The 19,861-nt window shown below is 36.4% G+C and overlaps 1 protein-coding gene across 2 annotated transcripts in view; it reads left to right on the top strand.

Moving 5' to 3' along the window:
* Window positions 1-19,861, top strand: part of KMT2A (lysine methyltransferase 2A) — an 82,251-nt gene that overhangs the window by 34,538 nt on the left and 27,852 nt on the right. For both annotated transcript variants that reach the window (XM_072613035.1, XM_072613034.1), the window contains 12 exons: window positions 637-814; window positions 1,448-1,682; window positions 3,758-3,822; window positions 4,063-4,476; window positions 5,556-5,629; window positions 6,184-6,312; window positions 7,043-7,156; window positions 8,258-8,404; window positions 15,778-15,873; window positions 17,044-17,164; window positions 17,850-17,963; window positions 18,306-18,490. In XM_072613035.1, coding sequence (XP_072469136.1) covers window positions 637-814; window positions 1,448-1,682; window positions 3,758-3,822; window positions 4,063-4,476; window positions 5,556-5,629; window positions 6,184-6,312; window positions 7,043-7,156; window positions 8,258-8,404; window positions 15,778-15,873; window positions 17,044-17,164; window positions 17,850-17,963; window positions 18,306-18,490 — 1,872 coding nt within the window. The remainder of the gene's footprint in view (window positions 1-636; window positions 815-1,447; window positions 1,683-3,757; window positions 3,823-4,062; window positions 4,477-5,555; window positions 5,630-6,183; window positions 6,313-7,042; window positions 7,157-8,257; window positions 8,405-15,777; window positions 15,874-17,043; window positions 17,165-17,849; window positions 17,964-18,305; window positions 18,491-19,861) is intronic.

The raw sequence follows: 19,861 nt of genomic DNA, 5'->3' as shown, positions 1-19,861 counted from the left end.
GTCTCTGGCTAAGAATGATGAGTTGTATCTTGCTCTGAATATTTAAGATCTTTAGAGTTAACATTCTTCAGTTTGGGACCACATTTTGCATTTAGGTCTTCTGCCAACTGGGTATTCCTAAAATGAGATTGAGGCTTACCTCTGACACTATGCTAGTTACTCTTTAGTAGTTTGCCTCTGAGTAATAGAATATATTTAATTAGTAATTTTGACTCCTCCTTAAACCCAGAAAAATTCCAATTTCAGTCTTGGTCCATGTGTCCATTTGTTTGTTTTTGTCTTTCCATTTATCCCTCTATTGATCCTAGAAATGTAAGAAACTTTAGTCATATTAGTTACCTACATATTAGGTAATATATTCATGATACTTTGGGTTTTAGGTAATTTAATTGATTTTTGTTGTGGGATTAGAGGCCACTTAGATTCTGTCTTTCATCCTGGCCTGCTCGCTTTTAAAAACAACCAATCCATTAAGAGCCATGTCATCAGCTTTGGAAATTTGTTTTAATCCTAGGTCATAATAAGTTTACTGTACTATGACTTTACCTTTTATTTATCTGTTTTCAGAATATTTGTTATCATTGTGGAACTTAAAAGTTTTAGGTACTTACCTTTTCTTGTCTATCTCAAATCAAGGGTCAAGAAAGTGATTCATCGGAGACATCTGTTCGAGGACCCCGGATAAAACATGTTTGTAGAAGGGCTGCTGTTGCCCTTGGTCGAAAGAGAGCAGTATTTCCTGATGACATGCCCACCCTGAGTGCCTTACCATGGGAAGAACGAGAAAAGATTTTGTCTTCCATGGGAAATGATGGTAAGTATAGGAATGTTGATTGTGGGACCTGTGAACAGATACTTAAATTTGATTGATCTTGGGAATGAGTAACAATATGTCCTTTGTGTCATCACATTAAATTTCTAGAAAGCTGATCTTACTTTTATAGCTTAAAGCAGGATTCTTAATCTTGCCTTTATGAACTTGTAGGGTTTTTTTTTTAAAGTATAACTATTTTAATATAATTGGTTTCTTTGTAGTCTTATGTATTTTATTTTATGCATTTAAAATATCATTCACCAGACTGCCAAAGAGGTCCATGACATAAAAAAGGTTAACAACCCCTGGAGTAAAATAACCTTTCTTTCAGTGTTTCTCTTTCTTCTTTGGCCACAACTGTTGTTTATCCACACATGTTTGAGGTTCTTTCTTAAAAAAAAAAAAATAGTGGCTTGACTAAACTTTTTAAAAGTTGAAATAATGTTATTTCATGCAAGCTCTGACTTGTCCATTTAAATGTTTTTCATTATAAAATATTTGTTTTTCTGAACCATGATAAAAAAAATCACTATTTCTGAGTAGTATGCATTTTTAGGGGGTTTAAAAGATTACTCCCCAATCCCTAGGGACAGAATATAAAGCCTGTAAAATCTAATACACATTCTTTGGCAGACAAGTCATCAATCGCCGGCTCAGAAGATGCTGAACCTCTTGCTCCACCCATCAAGCCAATTAAGCCTGTCACCAGGAACAAGGCACCTCAAGAACCTCCAGTGAAGAAGGGACGACGATCAAGAAGATGTGGGCAGTGCCCAGGCTGTCAGGTGCCTGAGGACTGTGGTGTCTGTACTAATTGTCTAGATAAACCCAAATTTGGTGGCCGCAACATAAAGAAACAGTGCTGCAAGTGAGTGCTCAAAGATTGAATATCTGTACTGTGAAAGGCATTTCTTCATCTTTGGCTCTGGTTTTGAATGGAGAAGAGTATGTCTTATCTTTGTCAGGCAGAATCTAAAGGTCCTGAAGCTTATCTTGAGACTTGGGTTGGAGATTGGTTGGAGATTTGGATCTTAAGAAGCAGAATTAGGGCTGTTGATTGGTAGTATTCTTAGAATAGAGTCCTGGGTTTGAAGTGGGCAGGAGAGTGGTTTCACAAAAACAGATCCAACATGTAGGTCACAGTGATCATTTTTTCGTTTTTCTTATGGTAAATTATGTATATAGGCTATATCCTGGAAATTTGGGGTATATTCTATAAAAATTGCTTTCTTCACTCCCTGCCCTCACTTATCTTATCCCTTTCTATGAATTATTTTCATTTATGTTTCAATACATAATAGTGATCTTTATAGTGTGAGTACTCCCTCCACAAATTCAGATTGCAGTTTCTCTTCATCTTGGTAGTATGGCATGTGACTGAAAAACATATCATCCTATGGTCAACCTTGTAATGAGTCTCCAGAACTTGTTGATCTTTTAATAACAGGCATAAGTCTTTTGGTGTACCTATAATCAAAACTTTTCCCTTTTTGTGAGATTGGCATTCATGAGTATAAACTCAGTGTAACCCCTCTGCTATAATGATACATTGGAATAGGATTTCAGTGTAGAATTTTTTTAACATGTTAAAAGTTAAAATTAGAAATTTCCATTCTTATAACTTGGACATTCTTTAGTCGCTCTATGGAACTGGTACTGCCAACCTGAATAATGTCTGAATACAAGGAGATATGGCATAAAGATTCAGGTAATACAAAAATTGTTTATATTATGAGAACTGCTATGTTCTCCATATCTTCAGAAAACTAGTCTCCAGGGAAAAAATCTACAGATAGCCCCAGCTTTATCTGATTTTTATGCAAGGATTACATCCATATCCCCTCTAGTCAGAAGAGAAAGAAGTGACAAGCAAACCACAGCTCAGCAAATAATTAAATGACAAAATTACACAAAAGGAGATGAAATAAGATCAGTGCAGCATTAAATGTTTATGTCAGGCACCTTAAGCACTGGGGATACAAAGAAAGGCCAAAACAGTTCCTGCCTTCTGGGAACTTGTTTTCTATTGGGGGAAACAACGTATGAACTATTTGGTACATATGAAAGTTATGCACAATAATTAGAAGGTAACCTTAGAGAGGAAGGCTTTAGCATTGGTGGGGTTTGGGAAAGGACTGAAGAAAGTGATATTGGAGCTGAACCTTAAAGGAAGCCTAGGATTCTAAAACGTGGAGTTGAGGAGGCAGAGCATGGGAAAAAGCCAATATAAAGGCATAGAGATAGGGGAGATATAAGGTTGTGATAGAGAAATGCCAGTATAGGTCCATATGGCTAGATTTTAGAGGGGAGTAAAGTGGAAGACTGGAAAGGTAGGAAGAAGTGATGATGTAAAAAGTCAGGAAGTATACATGTAAAATTAGAATGGCAAATAAAGAATCTGTTTTTACTTGTTTATTATTTATTTATATATTCCTAGCTTATTTGATGTTCAGAGTATGACCCAAAATTAGCTCTTTCACAAAGGAGTAATGCTAAATTTTATTGCCAGCATTGTTTACTAATTCACTTGTATGTTAAAAGTTGTATCACGTAGGGTTAAAACCTTATACCTAAATATAAATTCCTTCTCCAACATAAACAACAACTGGACATTTACCCCAGTGAATACCTGTTCTGAGTTGAAGAAATGGGCTGGTGTTTGCTTATCTTTTAAATTCCAAGGAAAGTTAATAGAGTTGATACAGGTACAGGTATCCTTGAGGACTGAGATTTAAATTAAGCTATGACCTTGTCCTTTCGAATTCAAGTAGCTCCTTTCTTCACCCTTAACAATAAACTTTGCTCTTGGTGAACTTGAAGCAGACTTGGGGTTCTCTGGTTCAGATGTTCTTGAGGGCAAATTAATAGATCTGTTTTGATTAGCCTTCGACTATCTGTCTTCTCAAAGTAACTTGCTTTCTGGTCTATCTCTTGTTACTTTAGGATGAGGAAATGCCAGAACCTGCAATGGATGCCTTCCAAAGCCTACCTGCAGAAGCAAGCTAAAGGTAGAGCTTTTAACAAGAGCCTCTTAAAGGATCTCCTGCTAATAGAATGCTATGTATTTGTGTTCACATCTCATGATTAGCTCGTTCCTTTCCCCTATAAAGATAAGTCATGCCCAGTTCCCCAGTTTTCCTTGTGCCATTTAGGTCCAGCTTTGGCTGAGAGAAGCAGTGTGTGAGACTGCATGACTTTTCTAAGATTCTCTGTGTATTATTTATATGTGTTTTTGTTCCTTATACCAGCTGTGAAAAAGAAAGAGAAGAAGACCAAGACCAGTGAAAAGAAAGAGAGCAATGTTGTAAAAAATCTTGTGGACCCTAGCCAGAAAACAACTCCACCAGCAAGAGAGGATCATGCCCCAAAGAAAAGCAGTGAACTTCCACCCCGAAAGCCTGTGGAAGAGAAGAGTGAGGATGGAAATGTGTCTGTTCCAGGGGCTGACAATAAACAATCCAGCACTTCTACTGCTAGGAAGACTGGAAAGCAGGTCTCCCAGCCAGTACAGGTCATTCCTCCACAGCCACCTAGCACAGCACCACTGAAAAAGGAAGCTCCCAAGACCACTCCTAATGAGCCCAAGAAAAAGCAGCAGCCGCCACCCCCACCCCCACCACCTCCACCACCTCCTCCACCTCCTCCACCACCTCCAGAATCAGGTAAATAAATGAAGATAGAAGGAATTGCTTACCCCAAGCCAAAAGTGCCAAATAAAACTCTGATTATGTAAAGACATTGGTATTCTTCTAAGGTGTTGTTAGACCAACTAAAAGCCTAAAATGTGTTCCCTGTTGCTATGTAATTTTAAGTCCTGGGTTCAGAAAAATCAGCTACCTTTTGTTCTCTGCCCAATCAACACTTAATAAATATAAAGTGCTTGCTACTCATAAGGCATTTTGCTAGATGCTGGGGATTCAAAGATGTACACGACACAGACCATGGTCTCAAGGAGATTACAATCTAATGGGGATAAGACATGTACCACAGATACGCAGATAACTGTGGTATAGGAGAAAATGTGGTAAGTGCAAAGGAAAGATCCAGACAAAGTGCTATGAAAAATTTGAGGAGGGAAGAGATTCCTTTCAGCTTGGGATAGGGGGTAGGGGCAGGGATAAATTGGCATTTGAATTGGGCCTGGAAGGAAGGGACTTCACTATATCCAGACAGAATAAAGAGGGATTCCATTCCAGGCACAAAGGAATGCATGAGAAAAACCACAGGAACAGGAAAAGGGCAAAATTCGAATGGAGGAGAGAATGGTTAGATTTGGTTTTAATGCAGGCTTCCTGAAGGGGTGTGGTATAACATAAGCCTGAAAAATTGGGTTGGGCTTTGATTGCGAAGTGATTGACTGTGAGCATTAAAAGTTTAGACAGTGGGGAACCATTAAACACTTGAATGATGAGTAGCCAGAGCAGTGAATTAGGAACATTATTCAGGAGGAAAAATGGTTAGAATAGAAGCAAGAAGACTAATTAGGACCTGGCTAGTCTAACTAATAGTATAGATAGGAAAAGATAATGTTCTGAACTGGAATGATTACAGTATAAATGGAAGGGAAGCAAATTTGGGGAATTGTCTTGAATTTCCTACTCAAATTCTTCCAGAGTTAAAACATTTTTAGATTTAAAAAAATTTCCTAGGCGAATCAGTCATATTTAGGGCAATCATTGTTACCTAAAAGTTGATTTATAGGATTGACTGCACCTGACTTTTATAATTCTTAATTCCTTAGTACCAGAGCAAAGCAAGCCGAAAAAGGTAGCTCCTCGCCCAAGTATTCCTGTGAAACAGAAACCAAAAGAAAAGGTAAGGTGTTATTTGTTTCTCTACATGCCAGTAATTCAGAATTTTTTTTTCTTTAGAATAGTAGCCCTATTTTATGGCTCTTCATATGGTTCAGAAGTGATTTTACATTTTTGCTTCTTTGGGTCCCAGGATCTTAAAAGATCAAGGAAAGTTCTAGGTCAAGGATTTAGCATTTCTCCATTATTTCTTTCCTTTGATTGCCCCTCTTGGAGTTTTCCTTGCTGATGCTACCCAAGGAATCTGCTATGTTGCAGCCTGCTTAGCTTAATTGTGCTTTCTCACCTGTACAACTAGTTCTTTTATAGTTTCAGTCTATAATACTTACTCTTCCTTATCTTACCTTTATTTTCCTTTTCCTTTGATAATTTATGCATACAGAAAAAGAATATCTTTAAGGAGTATCAAAGTCCTTTATATTTTCCTTCAAAATTCTCATTTGGGAATTTTGTAATTGATTCGAGATAAGTTTTGTTTTAAAAGTTTTATGCTTTGTAGTGCTGAATAAGTAGGCAAGGAAGTTGTGGTTTGCTTTTGTTTCCACCTGTTGACTCTAGGAAAAACCACCTCCAGTCAGTAAGCAAGAGAATGGCACTCTGAATATACTCAACACCCTCTCCAATGGAAATAGTTCCAAGCAAAAGTTGCCTGCAGATGGAGTCCACAGGATCAGAGTAGACTTTAAGGTACAGGGGCCAAATGATTTAGTTTGGACATAATGGGTTGTCAGTTAACATTAGAACTGTATTTCTTCAAATAACTCCAGGGTTCTTATCCTGGGATCCAGGAATTTAAAAAAAAAAATTGATAAATATTCGAAACAGTTTATTTCATTTGTAACACTATGTATTCTATTTTATGCATTAAAACAATATTCTGCTAAGGGGTCAATAGACCTTCTCCAGAATGCCAGGGGTATCTACAACACAGAAAGAGGTTAAGAAACTGCTCTAATTGAAGGGCCTAGAATGTAGAATGTTTGAGATAAAATGAGAACTCCTTCTAACTTTTGTCTCTTCTTGTAATAATAGTCTTGCACTGCTAGAGTCTTAGGAGGAGCTCTGCTTGACCCATCTTGAGCAGTAACAAATGACTAGATGATGACAATTTCCAGGGGAAAAAATTCTATTAAAGAGAAATTATCAAACTGAAAGAATGCTTGAGTGAATAGAGCTGTAAGAGAAATTTAATTCCAGCTATATTGATATAATGTATTTAGTATGAATTGAAAGGTGAAATTTTAAATGGTTTGTGCCTGAGGTTAGGCAATTAAAGTAGCACAACATATATTTTAATTCACTACAGTGTAGAGCTTTTAACTAATAATATTGTGGTGGTTTTATGACTATAATATTTGCTTTCATCCCGAAGCCATATTCTTGGAAGATTTATAAGTTCAAATTTTTTGCTTTGCAGGAAGACTGTGAAGTAGAAAATGTGTGGGAGATGGGTGGTCTCGGCATCCTGACCTCAGTTCCTATAACTCCAAGAGTGGTTTGCTTTCTCTGTGCCAGCAGTGGACATGTAGAGGTAACATATCCTCAATCAATCAACAAGTATTTATTAAGGACTTACAGTTGTGCGAGGCGTTGTGTTAGGGATACAAAGAGAAAAGTCGAACAATCCTTGCCTTCGATGCAAGGAACTTATATGCTGTTGGGAAATACAACTTATCTATATTTGGATGAATAAATATATATATACGTATATATGTATATATATATATTGTGATTCTGGAGGGGAAGTGGTACTAGCAGTTAGCAGTTGTGGAGACTGGCATAGGCTTTGTGCAGAAGGTGATGTGTGAGCTCAGTCTTGAAGGAAACAGGACTTTAAGAGGTTGAAGGAGTGTAGCAGTAAAAATGTTCTGTTTTAATAGAAATTATTTGCTATTTTGCTAGAATATAGTAGGTTCTGTGTCCAGTTTGAAGCAGCATGGAGGAGGGCTTTGGGGACTTTCCAGGAGGCAGGGGAAATAGACTTCCAGAAATCAGGCCATACTGAGGCTAAAAAGTTTATGAGCAGACCTTATTTCTTTAAAACAAACAAACAAACAAAAAACGCTTTAGCTTTATTAAGTTAAACTGGAGGAATAACTTTTCTGACTTTTAGGTGTCCAAGTATAGTGTATGGGATAATAAGTCCATCTGTTGGGTGAAGCATTTGCTGTTGATAGCTATAAATGTATCCATTACTAGTTAAGAGTATATATAAATACATGGTCCAAAAGAATAAATTAATTTTTACGACAGTGATCATCCTATCTTCAGATCTTAGTCCAGCACAGAAGTTTTCTTAGAGCTTGACTTACAGAATTTTAGTCATGCTCCCTTAAAACTAAACAAAACCCCAGAAGATTCTTGATCAGAAGAAATTTTTAGTTGCCTCCCCTTAAAAGTCTTAATTGGAGCTTTCTTACTGTCCTCAAATTAATGCTTTCTAAAACCTTCTATATTGTATGAAACAATTTATTGCTGAAATTGGAAGGCAAAAAAGGGGATCAATGTCTCTAGGGCTTCATTCACATATTAATCTCACCAATTAAATTCTACTTGTAAAAACAAAAAGGAAAAAAGGAGGGTTGGTTGATATTTCTAGTAGTAACTGATGCACTTATTATCTCTCTTCTAGTTTGTGTATTGCCAAGTCTGTTGTGAGCCCTTCCACAAATTCTGTTTGGAGGAGAACGAGCGCCCTCTAGAGGACCAGCTGGAAAATTGGTGTTGTCGTCGCTGCAAGTTCTGTCATGTGTGTGGAAGACAACACCAGGCTACAAAGGTACTAAGAATAAATAACATAACTTCTGACACATCCCTCTATCTATATTTCCCTTCTAGGGCGGTTCATAAAATTTCTTCGATATCTAGTATTAGGATTTGGACTTTTCTAGTGACCCTCTCTTTCATACAATGTTAACTCTATCAGAGAACTTAGAGATTGTCTTTTTTCAACCCTTTTATTTTATTTAGCTAAGGCCATATGTATAAGTGGTCATCTTCCTCACATCTTCCTAACTTTTAGCCCAGTATTTGCTCCACCCTGAGTATTTCTTAGTTTAATCTTATTTTGATGTTCTGGTGGATTGACTAGTGCTCTCCTTTCACATTTTAATTTTGGGGAAAATTTAAGTATCTATTACTAGGTGAGTCATGGTCCCTGGCTTTGGTTGTACAGGCCAGTGCTTCTTAAACTGTGGGTTGTGACCCATACGGGTCTTTAAGTTAAAGAAGTTCTTAAGGGATAGAGAGTGGAAAAAGTTTAAGAAGCCCTAGTACAGGCCATCATTCTCCTGATATAAAATCTTCAGTTGTATTACCTTAAGAAAACAGGTTTGAGATTAAATTCCTTGGGCTTTCTGGCTTTTTCTGATTTTATTCCAGATGTTCTGGTAGCCATGTCACATTGTGTCCATTTAGAAGTTCAAACTGTTTTTAAAGAAGGGAAATATTTATTAAAAGGAGCCCATTTTATGTCCTTTGCTTGGTACTTGACACATAGTAGCCCCTTAGATACTCGTTGATTGATTTCTAATGAATATCATTTTAAAGAGCTTTTCCAGATATTTATCAGTTGTCAAGTAATAACCAGATTATCGACTATTTAGTACAGGTTACTATATTCAGGGTACTGTTTGGCATTCTTTGAGGCTACAAAGAAGTAAACGACATTACAAGTTCCTAAACTTGTTCAGTTCTTTTTCCTTGGAATATAGCATATATGAAGAGGAGCAGCATCAGATAAGGTTGGAGAAATAGAGTGGTACTAGATCATGGAGGGCCTTTAAAACCAGGATAAAAAGTTTGAACTTCAAAGTGAAAATCTCAGAGCTGGAAGAGACTTAAGAGTAGATTTAGTTCAAACTCTACCTGAACATCAGATTTTTCTCCAGTATCCCTAAGTAGTCACCCAGCCTATATTTGAAGACTTCCTTCAGTAGGGAATTAGAGAGTCATTGAGAGGTTTTAAGCAAAAGAGTGACATAACCAGATCTTTGGATGAAAAAGACAATTTTTCCTCTAGTATGAAGGATGAATTGAAGGGGAGAAGGTGGAGAAAACTTAATAGAAGATTATTGCTATGGCTGAGGTATATGGTAATGATGTTCTATATTAGCATGAAAATTGAGAAGAGAGGAAAGATGTAAGAGATGCTGCAGAGGTGAACTTGATAGCATTTGCTTGAAAGCAGCAATTCTTTTTAAAAATTTCCATTGTGTCTATTGTGCCTGGCACATGGTTGGTGCTTAATAAATGTTGGTTGATTGATAGATCAATTGATTAGTTGGTATAACTGATTAGATGTGAAAGGTAAGACAGAATAGTCAGATTAATCCCAAGGTTTACACACATGAAAGACTTGTAAATGTTGATGTCACAGATAGAAACTGAAGTCAGAAGGAAGGAGTAGGTATAGTGAGAAAGATAATGAGCTTCGTTTGGAACAGGTTGAATATGAATCAGTAATAGGATACCCATATCCAAATTGAAATCTGCTGAAGATATTTGGAACTCAAAAGAGAAGTAGAACTAGAGACATAGAGTTGAAAATCTTCTATCTAGGGATGATAGTTGAAACCCGGAGGACGCCTGAGATTATCTGAGAAGAGTGTGCAGAGAGAGAAGAGAAAGAGCTCGAGGTGAATCTTGGAGAATGCCTCAGAGCCAGGAAAGGACATAGACTAGCAGTTACTGAGGTAGGGAGAGAATCAAAAGAGCGTAATGTGGATGAAAGAAAGGAAATAGAATATGTGTTTAATAGAAATGTGAATAACAGTTCAAAACTTCAGAGAGATCATCAAGGATGAGGATTTTTTTTAAAGGCCATTAGATTTGGCAGTCAGGGAGGGAGTCATTGATGGATGACTTCTGGTAGAGTAATTTCATTAGAGGATGAAGTCAGAAGTTCAGCTTCACGGTGTTGTATAGCAAAATGAAGATATTGGTTATACAGAACTTTTTCAAGAAGTTTAGCCATAAAGAGGCAAATATAGATGAGAGAGCTGGGTGGGCTAGAAGGGCAAAGGGAAAGCATTTTTTTTTTATTGGAAAGAACTGAGTGTATTTAGCAGTATATGGGCAGGGTGAGATTAAAGATGTTTGAGGAAATGAGGATGAGTGCTGGAGCAAGGTTCTAAATCAGTCAAGAGAGAATATGATCAAGGTTGTAAGTAGAAATATGAACTTTTAGGGAAAAGGAAAGATACAGCTCTCTGTCTCCAGAAGGAAAGAGGACAGAGTTGATGGTGATGCTGAATAGATAATAGATCATAAGGAACCTTAGAGGCCATCTAGTATAACCTCTCATTTTACAGATGAGGAAACAAGCCCAAGGAGGTTAAGTGACTTCCATAAGGTCACATGGGCAATGTCCAAAATAGTATTTAAACTCAGATACTCTGACTCCAGATTAACATTGTTCTTTCAACTTGCAGCCTTTTGAGAAGGTATGGGGGGGTGGGGGCGAGGGATTCAAAATAATGTGTGGTTTTCATTGTCTCAGTGAAAGAGGCCAATATGTACATGTTCAGGAGGGAGAGCTGTGGTTGGAAGCAGAGATAAAAAAAAGTTTTGAACAGTTGCAATGGACCTTGAAATAATAGTACAGTAGAAAAATTGATTGTCAAGTAATGGTAAGGGCCCAGTTTATGCTGTATTCAATGAATTTCTGACATAGGATAAACCAATTTGAACAGAAGTACTGAAGGTATAATATGCTAGGATGAAAATGTTTCTCAAAAAAAGTATTGATAGAGTTTCTTTTGACACAATAGTTATTTACTGGCAAACTACACCACCTCCCCATCCTACAAAATACATTCTCCCCAAAAGACAGTTTATCAGTTATTAACAGGAAGAAAGGATAAGCAGAATTCTGGGAAGATGATGGAATAAGAGATAACCCTAGGGTTCAGCTGTCCCCTGCTACCTCAAATCAACAAGAAAGGAGTTAGAAAATACAACAAAAACAGCAATGCCAGAAAGAAAAAAAATGAAAGAAGTTTCTATGGTTAATTCTTTATGAAAAAATAACTGATGGAGGATGATCCTTGTTCCTGGATGCTTTCCTTACATAACCCACTGTAACACTGGCACAGGTTGATCCCTCACCCCAAACATGGCCTTTTATGGTATCTGTAATTTTAGGCATCACTTTTTTTTAAAAATTAATTTATTTTTTATTTGCAGCATTCATTTTCATAATATTTTGAGTTCTAAATTTTCTCTCTTCCCTCCCCAAGACAGTGTACAATCTGATATAGGCTCTATAAATACATTTATATTGAACATTTTCACATTAGTAATATTGAAAAGAAGAATTAGATCCAATGGGAGGAACCATGAGAAAGAAGAAACAAAACAAAATAGTATGCTTCAGTCCGCATTCAGACTCCACAGTTGTTTTTCTGGATGTGAATAGCATTTTTTATCGTGAGTCTTTTGGAGTTATCTTAGATCCTTGCATTGCTGAGAAGAGCTATTAGACATCACTTTTGGGAGTGACATGTCCCAGTCCCATAGTATCCCACAGATGATATCCCTCATGTAGGTTTTGACATTTATGGGACCAGTTCCTGAGCAAGAGGGAAATAGCTTGGTCACTGTAAAAAGAGGGGAACAGGTCAAGTTGTGTCACTTCCCTGGACCAGTACCCCAACTGTCCTTTTTCTCTATCCCTCAGTGAATTGGGGCCCCATGAATCCAACCAACCCTACACAGGGTCGGGACAGAAGAAAGTTGTTTGCCAACAGGAAAGAGAAACCCAGGAGAGTGGAGCTAGTAAAAATAAACAGTAGACCAAGCTGTGGTGATCTTTCAGCATATTCCTTCATCAGTGTCCCAAGTGGCCTAGAGAGAATGGAGGACAAAGCAGCAGGAGTTTGGGAAGGAGCACTGGGCCTCATTTAGATCTATTTAATATAGAAAGAAAGAGAATAATGACAAATAACGTCCATGATTCAGGAAATACAGGGTAGAAAAATCAGTAAAATAACTAATAAAGGCATATAAAAGCAGTCAGAGGAAGGCAAATAAGGAAACAAAGCAAAATCATCACAAATGAATATGAGTAAATACTTTGCAGCAAAAGAAATTGGATTTAAAAAAACACCCAAGGAAGATGAGATTATCACAGCAAATTATATGAGACTCCAAGAAAATGGATGATGGAGCATCTCTAAGAACTTTCACAACTTTTGAAAGATCAATAAAAGAATTCAGTATATCAAAAGATACAGGCCAAATTAGAGTTCTTAATGAAGAAATCAATAAATTTAGTAAGAAAAATAAGTCATGTAAAACAAAGATTCTCTCCAAATTGATTGATTCTTTGACACAGAGACTAGAATTAGACTATAAAATCACAGAATAAGAAGGAAAATTAAACAATCAAAAAATAATATTGGAAGAACATGTGAGAGCTCTACAAAACAAGAGTATTGAACAAAATAGGATGGGACAGTTGCCCAGAATAGTTGAAAACAGGTGAAAAGGTATAGATTAGGAGAATCCTTAAAGGTAGCAACAGAAAGAAATCCGAAGTTTAATTCACCAAGAAATTTAATTACTAAACTTCAGATCAAACAGCAAATATTGAAGGTAACCTGGGGACAGAGAACATAAACAGAATTATCAGAAACTGTTATGCAAAATTACATGCAGAGAAATGAATAAATAGCAACAAAAAAACACAATACCCAAATTTAAAACAAAAAACTATAAATCTTAACCCAACCTCAGAAAAAATAATTTGAGCAAGATGTAAGTGAACTACTGATGTAAAAAGTGTTGGTTCAGATGAATTTTTTTAATACTTTTTTTCCAATTACATAGAAATAATTTAAAAAAATTTTTTGAGTTTTGATTTTTCGCCTTCCCTTTCCTCTCCCCTCCTTTTGAAGGTATTAGAGATAAGCACAACCCAGAAACAGGAGCCAGTGTTTGATAACAGAATTTTATACGTGAAATGAGCTTCATTAGGGAACCCTCTAACTTCTGAGGCAACCCATTTTATTTTTGGATAATTAATTGTTAGAAAGATTTCCTGACATGAAGCCTAAATTTTCCCTTTTTTCAACATCTTCATTTTGGGAGGCTTTTTTCATGTCTAAGAACAATTCTAATCCCTTTCTGATTGATAGCCTTTTCTTCTCTGGGTTAAGTATTCCCAGTTCCTTCAGCAAATTTTTAAAACTCAAGAAGATAAGTTATTGGAGGTCAGAACCCTTATTTAACAAGAACATCTAGGAAAACTGAAAAGTTGTTTTGCAGAATTTAGGCTAATATCTAAATATAAAAGTATTTGCAACTGGATATACAACCTGATTATAAGAAGTCATATCATAAAAACAATAATCCAAGGAGGTGCTTTTCACAGCTGATTAGGGAAAGGCTTGTCAATTCTCCAAGATCATAAAAAAACAAAATAAGCAGATTTGATCACATAAAATTAAAAGCTTAATGAAAGAACAAAAATAGTTCAGAAAGAATAAGAAGAGAAAATGTTTAGGGGAAAATATGTATATCAAATATTACTGATAAAAGTGATAGCAGATATAATAGGTACTAACAGATAAGTAGGAAGAGGAGTTGTTCTTTAATAGATAAGTGGTTAAAGTCATGAATGAAAACACTTACATTGGGTCTGTTGTGCAGTCAGCAATGAAGAAAGTGAGGACTTGTAAGAAACCTGTGAAGTTTGTTTGAATTGAGAGAAACAAGCAAAGCCAAAAGAACAATATTATACACAATGACTAGAACAATATGAATGAAAAGTTTACTAAAAGAGGCTCACTGTTTCTAGCTGAAAATCTAATTATAGTATTTTCAGACTTTTTTGAGGTATTGATTCTTTTGGTGATTTTTTTTGTCCTTTAAAAATATATAATCTATGGGGTGGCTTTTTGGGAGGAGGAGGAATTCTCGGAGAAATTTCGATGATGCCACAAAAGATAACCAAAAAATGTTTAATTGTAGTTCCAGAGAAAAGTGTTGAAACATACCTTCACCTCACCCCCTCCTCTTGATAGACAGATTTCTAAGGGCAGAATGTCGCATACATGGTCAGACTTGGTCTTTGAAACTGTTGTTTTTCTTAAGTGCTTCTGTTTGTTACAAGAGAGGATTTGATTCTAGGATTGTAGAGAAAAGGAGGAAAACATACAGAAATGAATTATGTAAAAACAAAAATCATCAGTAAATTTTGTTTTTAAAACGGAGGGATATATCCTTTAAAATAAATAATACAGTACTAATGTTAATCATTGTATTTGACATTATAAATTGCCTCTCACTGATGACTTTAATATTGTTGATTGTTCCTCTGGTTATGTTATCTTCACTCTGTCCCACTTCTTATGAGTCTTTCCATGTTTCTCTGAATTCTTATTTTTCATTCTTTATGACAGTAATGTTGCCATTACATTCAGATCTTTTAATTTGTTCTCTAATATTTGAGCACACATTTTGTTCTGGGAATCTTTTCTTCAGAAACAGCCCTAATAGCAGAGAGGAAGAAGGGAAACTATTTCAAGGGAACATACTTTATGTGAAGTATGGTATTTCAGTAATCTTCTGGATATTTAAGTATTTAAGTCTTCTATCTTCCTAGGCACTTTAAGGGGAGAAGGGGAAGGGAATGAACATTATATAGCATTTGTGTGCCAACTGGGCTAAGCACTTTTTACAAATATTTCATTTGATCTTCACAACCATGTAGGGTGGGTTCTATTAATACCCCTCTTGAGGAAACCGAGGCAGGCAGGTTAAAAGATTTGTTCAGAGTCACACAACTAGTAAATGTCTGCAGCTGGATTTGAATTCAAATTTTCCTGATTCTAGGCCTGATGTTATATCCACTATGCCCCTAGCGATCTCTAAAGGATCTTCAGGTCCCTTTTGCTAAAATTTTGCCTTCCAGGAGAATATTAATGGTATAGGTGAGATACTCAAGAAATGTCCTTAAATTCTGATTCGCTATAACTGGAGGCAAATCTCTGCTATAACTGAGAGTAAATAATACATGGGGAAATTTTATCTACAGTATCCTGACACCTTTATCTTAAAGAGAAACACTAAAAGGGAAAAAGAGTAGTGCTGTGTATTCATGGTGGGTAAAAACCTATCTCATGGCTATTGCATTATCCAATTCTGCAGCAGCTGCTGGAGTGTAATAAGTGCCGAAACAGCTATCACCCTGAGTGCCTGGGACCAAACTACCCAACCAAACCCACCAAGAAAAAGAAAGTTTGGGTGAGTTTATTGCACTATTCCAAAGAGAACTATAACTCTTAAGTCCTTTGAGCTTCCAATACTGCTAATTCAGATGAAGTAGAAATGACTGCTTCTTAGAGCTATATTTGGGAAGAAGGAGGTGACGAGAGATATGGTGGGAAACATAAGTGATATAAAACAAAGATGTTGACAAAAATTTATTTTTTTTTTAATTTTTAGATTTTTCCCTCCTTCCTCTCCCTCTTTTCCCCCCTTCTTCCTCCCTCCCTGAGATGGCATACAATTTTATATAGGTTCTATACATACATTCCAATGAAATACATTTTCACCTTAGTCATGTTGCATAGAAGAATTAAAATGAATGGGAGAAATCATAAAACAAACCAAAACATAATACAAAAGAAAATGATCTGCTACATTCTGTGATCTAATTCCATAGTTCTTTCTCTGAATATGGAAGGCATTTTGCCTTAAGGAGACCAGTGGGAATTTTTTAAGTCCTTGCATTGCAATGAAGTTCTACCAGAAAAAATCCTCACACACTGTGGTGGTTGCTGTGCATAAAGTTTTCCTGGTTCTGCTCCTTTCACTCAGCATCAGTTCATTTAAGTCTTTCCAGGCCTCTCTAAAGTTTTCCTGTTCATCATTTCTTATAGCACAATGGTATTCCTTTACATTCATATACCACAATTTATTCAGCCATTCCCCAATTGATGGGCATCCCCTTGATTTCCAGTTTTTGGCCACCACAAAGAGTGCTGCTATAAATATTTTTGTACATGTGGGACCCTTTTCCCATTTTTATGATCTCTTTGAGATACAGTCCTAGAAGCGATATTGCTGGGTCAAAGGGTATGAACATTTTTGTAGCCTTTTGGGCATAGTTCCAAATTGCTCTCCAGAATGACTGGATCAGCTCACAGCTCCACCAACAATGAATTAGTGTTCCAGCTCTCCCATGTCTTCTCCAACATTTCAAACTGATAGGTATGATGTGGTATCTCAGAGTGGTTTTGATTTGCATCTCTCTAATCAGTAGTGATTTAGAGCATTTTTTCATATGACTATAGATAGCTTTGATTTCTTCCTCTGAAAACTGCCTTTCATATCCTTTGACCATTTATCAATTGTGGAATGACTGACAAAAATTTATTTTTAAAAAAAGAAAGTTTGTCTCTTCTTTTCCAGATCTGTACCAAATGTGTTCGATGCAAGAGCTGTGGATCTACAACTCCAGGCAAAGGGTGGGATGCACAGTGGTCTCATGATTTTTCACTATGCCATGATTGTGCCAAACTCTTTGCTAAAGGTACAAGAAGAATCCAAAATGTTTGTATTTTATTAATTGTATTTAAGTATTGTTAACAAGGCATACAAATGATAATATAAGCATCATTTTAGCAGAACTTTAAAAGTATCTTTGAGGTAGTAGATTTTGTCAAGGATATATATCACTTTGAAGCATTTTCCAAATCCTTGGTCTTTTCTTTGCATTTGAGGATGACGATATGGTTATAGAAAGTATTTTGTTTCATTTCAGATGTTGATGAAGAGATACTTTTTTTTTCAAAAATACTAATCAGAGTGCAAACAGATGAAAAGTAAAAGTAGGCAGATTCTCCCTTAATAAGTGTAACTTCCTTCCTCTTTTTTTGTAAACAGTACATCTTGTCTAGGATTATTGAGCTATATTTCCTCCTTTTTTCCTAATTTTAATTTTGTTTACTTTCTTCTCTCTTCCCCTTCTTTAAATCACCTAACTAAGCTACTCTATACATTTGTAAATAGTTTTACTGGACAGAAATAATTCGTGGTACAAATGTAGTGGCACTGGAAGTTCACCTTAATTTATTGGAGCATTCCAAAAATACTTGACATCAAAGATTATTGGTATTTGAGGGATTCTGGGAGAATATAGTGACTTGAATAAGGCTGTTTTTGTCTTCCCAAATAAACTTTGAGGACTTTTTTGTAAAGTATTGCTTTGCTTTTAGGAAACTTCTGCCCACTTTGTGACAAGTGTTATGATGATGACGACTATGAGAGCAAGATGATGCAGTGTGGGAAATGTGATCGATGGGTTCACTCAAAGTGTGAAAACCTTTCAGGTACAGAGGATGGGACCTCCGGGATACCTTTGAATAGTTACCTAAGCTTCCATCTTCCCAGCATTGCCAGGCCTATTTTATGTTGCCACATAATTTTTTAAAGTTCAAGTTATTGTTTTTTATAGACTATGTAGTAAATCTTCCAACTACCATATCCTTTGTTGATGTCAATTAGTAATAGCCATTTTGTAAGTCACATGAAAAACTAGTTCCTTTGGATCCCCAGAAGTATCAGGAGTATTGTCATCATCACCTGCTTTGCTGGGAAGAGAGTGAGAAGAATGGGGTTTCGGGCCTTGTGAGGGATACCAGATTAGTCTCCTTTTTCTCTTTTGTCTGTAGATGAAATGTATGAGATCCTCTCCAACCTGCCTGAGAGTGTGGCCTATACCTGTGTGAATTGTACAGTGCGGCATCCTGCCGAGTGGAGGTTGGCTTTAGAAAAAGAGCTCCAGATTTCTCTGAAGCAGGTTTTGACAGCACTGTTGAATTCTCGAACCACCAGCCACTTACTCCGTTATAGACAGGTAGGTCTAAAATTCCCCATACCTGATTCAGCTCTGTATAGTTACTTGTCAGTTATCATTATTAGATCTTATTTTGAAAACAGAAAGAATTGTGAGACAAAGTCTCTGTTTTCGAAAGATAATTTGATTAAAAAACACATTAGGGTATTTAGGTAAGAGTTTTTTGAGTATATTGCTACTTCTGCACAAGAGAGAAAGTTTAACGATGTACAAGACTTTGAAGTAAAACAGCATTTTTAGAGACTCCTAAATCCTTGTAATTTGTTAAGTAACAGGTATTTTAGAGACAGATTTTTGGAAACATAATCTGTATTAGTAAGGAAATTACTCACTGCTTATGTGGCTCTTACCATATTGCTGGATTGCCCTGTAATCTTTTTAGTGGTGCTTCATTTTTCTTAGGAGAAAACTGCAATTTGCCATCCTCAGAAGAAATTTTGCTAAGTAGTTCTGAACATGGAGTATTACCCTTCAGGCTGGATTTAGGAAAGCTCAAAAGCTAACTTGCAGGCTGGGGGAAATGGCGTTCTCCAGTTCAAAAAATATTAATTGAGCATCTAGTGTGTGCAGAACACTGCAGTTAGAATTGGGGAAGTTTAAAAAAATTAAAACATAGCCCCTCAGTCAATCTATAAGTATTTATTAGGTGCTAAAGCAGTCCTTGCTGTCAAGAAGCTTACATTCTAATGGGTGAGATGACATAAACAGTGCTATACAAGATAGAGAGTTTAAAAATGGTTACTGTAGAGGGGAGTGCAATAGCCCTTGGGGGACCTGAGGAAGGATTCCTATAGTATGTGGTACTTAAGCTGAGTCTTGGGGGAAAAAAAGCCAGGAATTCTAAGAGGTAGAGATGAGGAAAGAGGGTTTAGCATGTGAGACAACCAGTATAAAGACATGGAACTGTTGTGTATAAGAAGCGACAAACAGTTCATAGCCATAATGTAGATTTCCTGCAGGAAAGTAATGTGTAAGACTGCAAAGATAGGAAGGGACCAAGTTTTAAAGAACTTAAATGCCAAATAGAGTTTATATTTGATCCTACAGGATACAGGCACCATGAAGTTTTTAAAGTAGAGTGTTGACATGGTCAGATCTCCGTTGTAACGAAAGCTACTTTAACAATTGTGTAGCTGCTGGATTGCTCACTTCCTTCTTACTTTGGTGTACCATGATCTGAATACATTCTTCAACAAGTATTCATTAAGCATCCAGTATGTAGCAGGCATCAAGCTAGTTATTAGAGACAGAAAGACAAAAGTAAAGTCATTGCTTTCCTCAAGGAGCTTCTGTTCTGTTTGGGGAGCAACACATACATAAAAGGTAAGTACATAGTACCAGCAGCTAGGGAAATTAGGCTTGGCCTTGTGG

Source organism: Notamacropus eugenii, chromosome 5 (assembly GCF_028372415.1).
Source record: "Notamacropus eugenii isolate mMacEug1 chromosome 5, mMacEug1.pri_v2, whole genome shotgun sequence".
NCBI classification, from domain to species: Eukaryota; Metazoa; Chordata; class Mammalia; order Diprotodontia; family Macropodidae; genus Notamacropus; species Notamacropus eugenii.
The sequence above is the reverse complement of the archived record's forward strand: the minus strand, read 5'-3'. Positions and strand labels throughout refer to the sequence as shown.